The sequence below is a fragment of the Diadema antillarum genome, unplaced genomic scaffold (assembly GCF_040938485.1).
Source record: "Diadema antillarum isolate AM-2024a unplaced genomic scaffold, OU_Dant_1.0 seq00000932_RagTag, whole genome shotgun sequence".
NCBI classification, from domain to species: domain Eukaryota; kingdom Metazoa; phylum Echinodermata; class Echinoidea; order Diadematoida; family Diadematidae; genus Diadema; species Diadema antillarum.
Genome location: NW_027271783.1, coordinates 546,445 through 556,856, shown reverse-complemented (window position 1 = coordinate 556,856; position 10,412 = coordinate 546,445). Strand labels below are relative to the sequence as shown.

General features: G+C 39.6%; 1 protein-coding gene across 1 annotated transcript in view; it reads right to left on the bottom strand.

Annotated features, from left to right (window-relative positions):
- Positions 1 to 76: 76 nt before the first annotated feature.
- Positions 77 to 10,412, bottom strand: part of LOC139741498 (uncharacterized) — a 54,861-nt gene continuing 44,525 nt past the window's right edge. The window contains exons 5-6 of the mRNA XM_071652081.1: positions 638 to 717; positions 77 to 148 (exon numbers count right to left, since the gene is read on the bottom strand). Coding sequence (XP_071508182.1) covers positions 77 to 148; positions 638 to 717 — 152 coding nt within the window. The remainder of the gene's footprint in view (positions 149 to 637; positions 718 to 10,412) is intronic.

Sequence of the window (10,412 nt, the reverse complement as noted above, 5' to 3'; positions counted from 1 at the left end):
CAAGCACGCGCGGGGATTAATCATGAATCGACGTGCTTTACCGGGCGGAGGTCGAAGCCGACTCAACCAATCCTCGCTACCCTGTTCTGCCGGGGTACCGCGCCAAGAAAGCGTGAAAGAAATTGCCGCGATTAGCTGGTACTGTTCTCTGAAATAAAAAAAGAGAAAAGGTAAAAACACCTGCCACTGATGTACATCGGTAATCTCTCGCGAATTTCTTCTTTCTACTGTCAATATTTAATGAACTTTCTGCCTAGTCCCGAACAAATTAATCGATTTTTCGTGTGAACGTATAAGTATATTTTGAACTTCACGAAAGTAGCGTAACTGAACAAAGCCGATATTTCTCATAAATGCACTTCCAGGTAGCGTTGTAGATACATACGTTCGATTAAAATCATTATGCGTGCTTGCGTAGTCATTTCAGCTGCGGAAGCATCTTATTCTTTCTTTCTTTCTTTCTTTATTTATTTCTTTGGAGTAAAGGACAGCTTCCACCGCGAAACATAACAAAAAGATCAATCGTTTCCGAGTTCTCCGCCAAGGAGTCATCCGACTTCCATTAGAGCTTTCATACACTGACTTGTCACTTCGAGTTAGAGGGGGAAACTTCTACTGATTATATGCACACGGCTACCAAGAAGTCTTGACGCCGGTTCTTCGGGCTCTCCAATCTCTCATACGTGGTCAGTGGCAGGTCCAGTCGGTTCGTAAAGCCTAGGGGGAAAAAAGGAAGAAAGGACTTCCACGAAATGTCTTTTTTACCTACGTAACTTTACACTCCCAGCAGGAGGGGGTGGCTAATGGTTATTCGGCGAAATATATAGCATAAAGGTATTCAAACATTGCCGTTAACAATACATTTCCTTATCCTCTCAGATGATAACAGACATGACAGATGTGTAGGCCTATGAGAGAATGATGAGTAACTTGGATTGACATAAAACTTTAGTCTTTTCGTGATTTGAGTCAAGATCAGGATAGTCACTTGTGGATAAGCTTTTATTTTACTGCATGTCCTGAATGACTGTGCTTGATATGAGTCACACAATAGATGTGACGATATATTACGTAACCACAAATACCTTATTACACGATCAAATCACTACACATTTACTGCAGTGCCGTATAAATATACGGCACTGATTTACTGCATATAGAGGAGCGCCCCCTACAGACAGACGGAGAAAGAGTCGTTCAGTCATCTTCGTGAGATATGGTAATTCTATAAGCATAATGATTATAAATCAGGAGAATTAACTTAAAACGATGAGTAAGATAGATATTTGCTAGATTAAACAAATGTGGGGATGCTTCTTATGTTTCTATACCTCGGAAGCGATGCTTCTGTATCTGAATTTAGTGTTATGCATTTTTTTTTTTAAATATGAAAACATGTTTGTACCAGACATTACTTTTGCTAGATAGTCACCTGCGAAAGAAATTTCCATGGTGCTTCCTACCGTAATGACCGTGGTACCCCATAGTATTTGTAATTTATTGACCTTTGAATAAATTATTGCACACAGCGAGCATGTAGACTGAAATCGGCTAAGGATAAATGGGGGAAAAGTTCTTACCGACTATGGCATATACTAAAGCATGTAGTACATTTCTGAAGTTGAAAAAACATCATTGCATATTAGCAGAGACTCCAACTCTCCCGTTTTCGACGGGAGATCTCCCGCCGAAAGCCCATTTTTGCAAAATCTCCCGTTCTCCCTCTTGAGATTTAATTTCTCCCGCCCTGGCTCTGTGTCTCCCGCTTGAAATGATTTCTTACTTAATATCATTGTATGTTGAAAAATAAGCCTTAGATAGCACGAGAGAGCATCGAGAACCCTAGAGCTTCCAGGGTCCTTAAGCGGGCCCTGGACCCCGGCCGCAAGGAACTTCGCGCTTCGCGCACATCAAATTGGGGTCTCCCGTTTGCTAGGGGTTTCAGGCTGGAGAATCTCCCGAGCAGAAGGTGCTTGGGGTAGGAGTCTCTGTATTAGTTTGCATTCACAGTTTTGCACAAGTCATGTACACGTATGCATTCTAGCATACTTCGTCAAGGCTATCTATTTCTCTGTATGCAATAACGGTGATCTGGTTTTTCCAACCAATCACCAGACAAATCATTACAATAACCATGCATTCTCGCATAGACATTCCATGTCATATGAAATTTTTTTCTTTTCTATACCAAGCTCCGATCTTATAAACTATGATACAGTTCAAAGCTCAAATTACCGCAAAATGGTATAATGCTTAAGAGATGATATGTATTATGTATATGTATATGTATATATATATATATATATATATATATATATATATATATATATATATATATATATATATATACATGTATATGTATATGTATATATGTACAATGTAAATGATGTACATGTATACATTATGTATATGTATATGTATATGTATATAATATCGTATGCTAAGTGCTAAGTGTTTGTGTGTGTGTATGTGTGTGTGTGTGTGCGTGGTTGTGTGTGATGTGTGTATATTTGGCCGCATTCAGAAAGAGGTTAACGTATTGTTATGGCTATCTATAGAGAATCGCCTCAGACGTTACACAAAGTGGTAGAGCTACCGTCCCCTCCCGCGTAGAGTGAAATAAATTTACAGCCCCCCCCCCCGTCTCTCTCTCTCTCTCTCTCTCTCTCTCTCTCTCTCTCTCTTTCCCTATATCATCTCTCTCCCTTTTTGATCTCTCTTTCTCTCACTCTATTTCTATTGGTGAAGATGATCAATCATACAGTGTGACAATAATGACTGCTTCTGTTTGCCTTGTGCTTGGCAGCAGCGATGCGCGACTTTGTACGGGATTCCATCGACGAGACTCCGCGTCGTCTTCCAACTAATTGATAACCTTCGGCCGAATGACCAAACATTAGGAAGAAAACGACCGAACATGAGGCAACTTCGTCTCGGACACTTCATGACTTCTTATTACCAGATGCCCCATCACTTTTTGCCGCCACTTACTCTTCATCTATCTTCGTCTGGTTTTTGCAGGGATGACAGAAGTCTGCTTGCTTTGAATACATGAATAGGGGGAGCCATCCTCCCCTTTTTTACCCCAACACCCCCCTAGTCCTCTCCCCTTCTCTGTAAGAGAAAGGGAAAGGCTCTGTTTTGAGCAATATCTGATTTGAGCTAGTGGATTCTAGAGAATAATAACAATATTATTCTTATTGTTATTATCATTCACTGTCATTATCATTATTATTATTATTATTATTATTATTATTATTATTATTTAGTTCATGTAATTTGACAACTTTGATTTGAATGGAGCACATTGGGACAAACTAGGTTTTTGGTACGAAAGCGATGGAGAGATTGATCAAGGGGTATGATTATGTGTAAGTACATAATGTCAAATAAAAGATACTTTGATCAAAGTTAAACATGACTCAAATTACTGACTCCTTTTGCTTCAAAACATGGCAACTGTTTAAAAACGAGAGTTCGAACGTTAAGAATATCAGAATAGCAAAATACACTTTCCATTTTCCCATAAGAATTTGGCAAATTTTTCGAACATTTCACCATAAACATGATAGATATTATCATAACAAGCTCAACAACCTGGTTACATGATATTGATAAACGTCATACAAAGTTACAATACGCAAATCACTGCAAGCGATTAGTTTAGAAGTCGAGCAAATAAAATGTCTCCCATTTCACTGATCTTTTTATCATTTTGTCTTTTTAACTTTCGGCTGTCTCGCGTCACATCAATTCTCAATACGGAGACGTTAAATTGCTTTCCAGCGATAAAGTCTGTGAAAATGTTAACAAGATGTCAAAAGATGAAAATTATATTGTTTTTTGCGATGAAAAACGACAAGAAATATACGAGCAACAAATCTCACGAAATGCGACATTATATTTTTTTGTTTGTCCTTTTCCGTTTTCAGGGACAGGGTCGTAAACTTCAATGTTTAAATTGCACATGTCTTTCCACTCTTATCAGGCCCTCAATTTACCAGCCAACAACAAAAACAACAACAACAAAGCAATGCAAACCCTCGCTTCACCTCCGCAACCCCAAGTTCGTGTTTATATAAATTCGTCATCATCGCAATCAGCAAGATGAAGGAAGCAAAACACAAAAAGCAATCCACCAGTAAATCAGCAACATATAATGTCTCCCCCCTAGCCATCTCGTTATACCTACTCTAGACCGACATCTCCTGCGTGGATCATGAACCGCAGCAATATGTCAAGTTCCATTTGGACGTGCACTGCACATGATCGTAGCCGGAAGGGGGTTGCTCTGTATCCTCATGATCCCAACATGCCGTCTCAGTTTTTTGTTGTTCCTCTCTTCTACCAAAGAAGACGCACTTCCGATTGTCCAGGAGAATTTTTTAATCCCCCCCCCCCTCTTACTCTTCCTGTCTTTCTTTAATTTCTCTCTATTTCTACACATGATAGATTGACAAAGACGCAGCACTGTTTAACGATTCAAATGTACGTGTTTTTTGTCCAGCTGTATCAAAGGTAATAGACGTTTTGACGAATGACTCCGTGTACTTTTCACCCATGTAACGAAAGTTTACTACAGTCTAAATGCAAGCTGTTTAGCGGAAATACAGACTCAAATATATATAGGTTTAAATGTTTGGATTTTTACCGAGAAACTGTTGTAGCTCAGTGGATAACACCGTGGACTATCAATCAAAAGGCCTCTGGTTCGAGGGCAGCTATAGTTGTCTCCCTAAAGGCAATGTACTTTCACTGCTTACTTTAGTGGTCACGCAAAACAAATAGCGAATCAGAATAGATTCAAATAAATCTAGAGGCCTGCAAATGGCATGCACTTGTCTCGGCTTAATCTGACTTCTGCTGTCTCCCTCCGCCCACCACATGCGAACATGGAAGTAGCTGTCACATGTTTATCGATGCACTGATAGCTTGACATCAAATGTTCACATGGTGTATTTACGTTTCCATGATTCAAAAAAAAAAAAACCCACACACACACAGTCTCTCTAAGTCATAGACAAAAGATTGTACTATTCAGATTTCGTGTCGCGGTGGTTTTTCTTGTTTGATATCACGAATCCCTTTAAGCTAAAAGATAAACTGCATTCATGGTATCAAAACTAAAGGTTGTATCATCACTTATCGAAAATTTTCATATCAGATTTAACGATTGCTTTATCATATAAACCTGAGAGTTGACAAATCATCCCCTCCCCGAATTCCCCCCCCCCCTTTTCATGAGACGCAGATATGAAATTTTCATATATTTTGATAAGTTAGTGAGAAAATCAAAAATGCAAAAGTTTTTGAAAATGAAAAAAAAAAACACTCTCTCGTTTGGCAGGGGAGGGGGATACCTACATTCCACACTATCCCCTAGCTCACTTGCTTCGTTCTTTGCTTGCGCGTTTCCCACAATAAAGAAAATATCTTCCCCCCCCCCCCAAAAAAAAAAAAAAAAAAAAAATCCTTCATAACGCCACGATTATTCTTGTATTTAACTCTTATCAGCCTGAAATCTTGACTGTATTCTGTTCCTTGTCAAACATGCATTCACCATGCACAAAAATACATATTTGCTTTGCGTATTTTCAAAAATTTACTAAGGTTGGAGGGGGTGTTACCTCCCCCCCCCCCCCCTCCCCCGGGACTCGGTCACTACTCTCCCCAGCTCATAATCCTCCAAGGCTTGACACCACCTCCCCCCCCCCCCCTCACTTAATCTTGAAAATGTATCGACGCCGATGGCGCCTTCTTATTGTGAAGTATGTTGGGTCCCTCGATGGTTACTGAGTAAAATGTAATGGTGTTGGGGGATAATTATATGGGCTAACGGCTCTGGTATCGCAATTTTATACCTTGAAGTCGTAATCTTTCACGAAGAACCATAACGTCGAAATAGCGCGCAATCACACAAAATGTGCCTTAATTTTGATTGCTGCTTTCTTTCCGGATTTTCTCATCAGTATTTGACTACATAACTGTCGATACAAAGGATGCATTCCTGCACAAAATTCATATGTTCGAATTCCTTCCGCATTCCTGCAAAGGTCCGATGCTCGAATTCTATCTGAATTTTTGCCAAGAACATTGAAAAACTAATACTCAAATATCCATAAAATTTCCTTGCACACTAGCGCTTGAATTCATCCTCAAATTTATGCCAAGAATATTGAACGAAATCATAGTGATTTCATCCAAAGATGAGTGCCAGAGTTTCATAAGTGAGTTCATGATATCGATCAAAAACTGGATATATCATTTAATATATCATATTATATCACAAATTCAAATTCGTGATACCACAAGTGACAAGTGGAATTCTTGAAATCATAAATTCGATTTCTTGACATCAGAAATAGAGTTCATGTGATAAACCAATGGGAGCTTGTGATACAACAATATAAAATTGTGATATCAAAAAGTCAATGTTTAGATATCTCATATTTAAATTCGTGATATCAAAATTTCAACTTAGTTGGTAATAGAGCTTGCAATATGCGAGTACACATACAAAAGTATTTCACCAATGACGTCCCTGCTGACCTGGGTTCATGGATACGTGGTGGTTCTGGGCTAATGGCTTTTTGAAAGATGAGTGCTACCACTAAGAAGACTACATTGCGTAACACCATGTCGATAATTATACTAATCTTATATTAAAAAACTAGGTAGGAAATGGGAGGGTATATACACTCATCTGATGCAGTTTACCTAAAACATATCTCAATTAGATTCCGTTGTATGGTGTTTTTATTTCGTATTATCTCAAGGATGTTTATTTATGTTTATCATATAATAGTGCAACACTCAAATTACTGAATACAATAAGAATACATTTACCGTGAAAAAAAATATTGTTTGCCCATAGGCCATCAGCGGGCTATTAAAAATGCATTTTAAAGTATCAAGGGAGTACGCGGGGTTCAGTTTTGTCGTTGATTCTGCTGAAGAATTGTTCCTCTTCAGCAGGAATCATAGGAAATGAGTAAGTGGCGGGGGCAATATGGCTGCTTCCAACCACTAGAAAATCGAAGCCATGCCATGTATTCCCTTCCCTGAAGTACTGCGAGCGCGATTTTCCCGCTGCCGCCAAACCTGACACACGCCTCCGCAACGCACGTGTTCTCAAGGCATAACGCCTGCACAACGGCGAGGCATCCTGTCTATTTGACACTTTCATAGGGGCCTAGCTACAATATCTGCCCACAATAAATGATGTAATCACAGGGGAGTAATAATTAAGTCTATAGTGTCTGTAGCTTGGGTTGATTCCTAGACGAAATGTGTGGCAGATAAAGATTGAAAGTTAGGCTTATATCCCTTTCAATACTTCTCTTTGAATGTGAAAGGATTATGTGAGGCCTGATTAATTTTTGAGGACATAGATATCGACAATTTGTAAGAGAAGAAAACAAAAGTTATCGGACATCAAAAAGCTTCAACGGTGCAGTAGACGAAAAAAAAAGGTAAACGTCACTTCCCCCTCCGGCTCCTCTTGGCTGTAATGAAATCCGCCAGATCATCACCAGTTAATTGCATTGAATTCATACAGTTTATTTTATGATATTAGATATGTGAAAGAGCACGGCATACCAGCAGGCTATGTTACGCAAAAGTGAAATGCCGACGAAAGACACTTCTCTCAGTGAGCCGTGGGACCTATTTCTTACTGATCCCACAAGTGTGGGGATTCTGCGACCCTATAGCAGCGGCAGCGGCCGGGTGCAATCTTAATTTCCTCTCGTCCGACCGATGCCCCTAGGTGTCTCTCAGCGACACGGAGGAAATTTCCGTGGTGCGATATTTTAGATTTCCATCATCGTTTTTTCATCTTTGATGTTTTGCAACACCATACACCTGGCGCCGCGTCACTAGCAATCATGAGATTTTCGAAAAGGGGACGCTAGTTTTGTCCAACATTTCGAATGAGCCCCGTTTTGAATTTTTTTTCTCTCTCTCTTTCTCGAGTTCACTGCGACGTATTCTTGGCAGAACTCATGTTCATCATTGAGTTGTATATCATGTCAACAGTACATGATCTCGAATGCACTGTGCTAAATTGTATGCATGCAGACAGATAATTACCCCAAGTGCAGAAGACCGACGTGACTTGCGCGGAGGCTAATTCGATAAATTGCACGACTGCGCACCATAAGGACAACATCGAAATATCAATTCATCAAATCACGAATCACGTAAAAGTATCTACTATTTACATAACACATTATTTCATGAATGCTGCTGTTCTCGTTCTGTCATTTACTGGTTTCTTCTTATCTAATTCCCAGTGATATTTAGGCACAGGTAGAAGTACGCTCAATGACCAGATAAACTCATTTTCGAGTATAGAAATATGTTGTGTTATTTCAAAGAAATTATGTCTTGATCTGTGGTAGATATGAAGATAAGTTTTGGGTGCCTAATCTTGCTGCCTGGGCCACATGCTACATACATAAAGCCTCTATTTGCGACCCTGAGCCTATACCAAAGTTTTGATGGGATTCCTGAAGGCACATTACTAATGAATGTGGTTGTGAAGCCACTCAGACAGTTGTCTGCCTGTCCCTGTATGTGGTGTATGTGTAGATACTCGTGTCATAATTTCTAGAAATTCAAATGAAGTAGATTATACTTGTAAATGAATACTTTCTCAACTAAAACACACATATGTCATTAATCTTACGGTGAAATGGATAACTACATACAATGTTTCATCCATAAGGAGACAGTAATGATTTGAAGATTATAAATCGCGGCTAAACAAAATCAGTTATAGCACTCTTGTCGTGATAAGTGTTCCTTCGTACAGATTCTCTGATTAAGAATGATTTTAATCCAAATTTTCTTTTGCACGTGAAGTTCTTATCGCCTAGTTTCTACTAATATGACTTTTAATAAGGTATAACAAAGCGCAGGGGAAAGAAGTAAATTATTGAGCTTGCTGAAAATAAAGGTTACACCTTCAGAATCAAGCAATACAGAAGGAAACACACAAGAAAAAAAAAGAATTTAGCATTCATGATTGGCATTTGGAATAAGGTACTCATTCATGCAGTATGGCCCAGTTGTGGCTCTACATGAAGTGAAGGACAGACTCATAAAGCGTGTAAAAGGACGCTATAAACTGGCTTTATAGGGTACTTGCAAAGTCGCATGTGCCTTACGATGTACACTAGTTGCCGTGTAATTAACGCGAAAGGCGGTACCTACAGACGACTGCAAGGTCTCACTGTGCTCTCTAACGCGCCATAAGAAAGCGATCACGATTATATTGTTTTCGTGACCTTCCTATTGTCAAAAAAAACACACGTTGTCGCGAGGAAAATCTCCCCTCGCCTAGCGTTGTCGTTATGATTGCGTTATACAATCCTACGAGAGGAAAAAACGATTGCATGTATAAATATACATATATGAGTTTAAGGTGTTTCAACATCTTTTTTTCCCTCCCCGGTTTGATGCCGTCTGTGCATAAAAAGTGAACAAATGAAATAGGTCGGTACATCCAGTGACGTTGCCTTATACGTCACTTTATTCGCAAAGCTTTCTACCTTTTTGGTATACAAAGAGCAACGTCACTGATGGATGTACCGGCCTACATTCTTGCATTTATATGAATAATGTGTGTGTTTGTGTTTGTTTGTGTGTGTGTGTGTGTGCGTGTGTGTGTGTGTGTGTGTATGTGTGTGTGTGTGTGTGTGTGTGTGTGTGTGTGTGTGTGTGTGTGTGTGTGTGTGTGTGTGTATGTGTGTGTGTGTGTGTGTGTTTGAAGGTTAAAACCCTTACTTACCCTGATAGGCCCTAAATGTCCTCCTGCCCGCTGTCTTTACCACTGCATTATGACATCAATGTCTTTGGCCATGACAAGGAAAACCATTACGACCGTAAGATGTTCATGTTAGTCTCTGCAGGAAAGGCGACGCGGTATGATAAATTTCGGCCATTCTACGTAACGCCTACTTCAGCAAGCCCCTATCATGCCTATGTAAGCGGTAATTATGAAATAAAACATAATCCATGTTTACTCTGACTTTATTTAATTGAATAAAATCAATGCCGTCTGTGCATAAAAAGTGAACAAATGAAATAGGTCGGTACATCCAGTGACGTTGCCTTATACGTCACTTTATTCGCAAAGCTTTCTACCTTTTTGGTATACAAAGAGCAACGTCACTGATGGATGTACCGGCCTACATTCTTGCATTTATATGAATAATGTGTGTGTTTGTGTTTGTTTGTGTGTGTGTGTGTGTGCGTGTGTGTGTGTGTGTGTGTATGTGTGTGTGTGTGTGTGTGTGTGTGTGTGTGTGTGTGTGTGTGTGTGTGTGTGTGTGTGTATGTGTGTGTGTGTGTGTGTGTTTGAAGGTTAAAACCCTTACTTACCCTGATAGGCCCTAAATGTCCTCCTG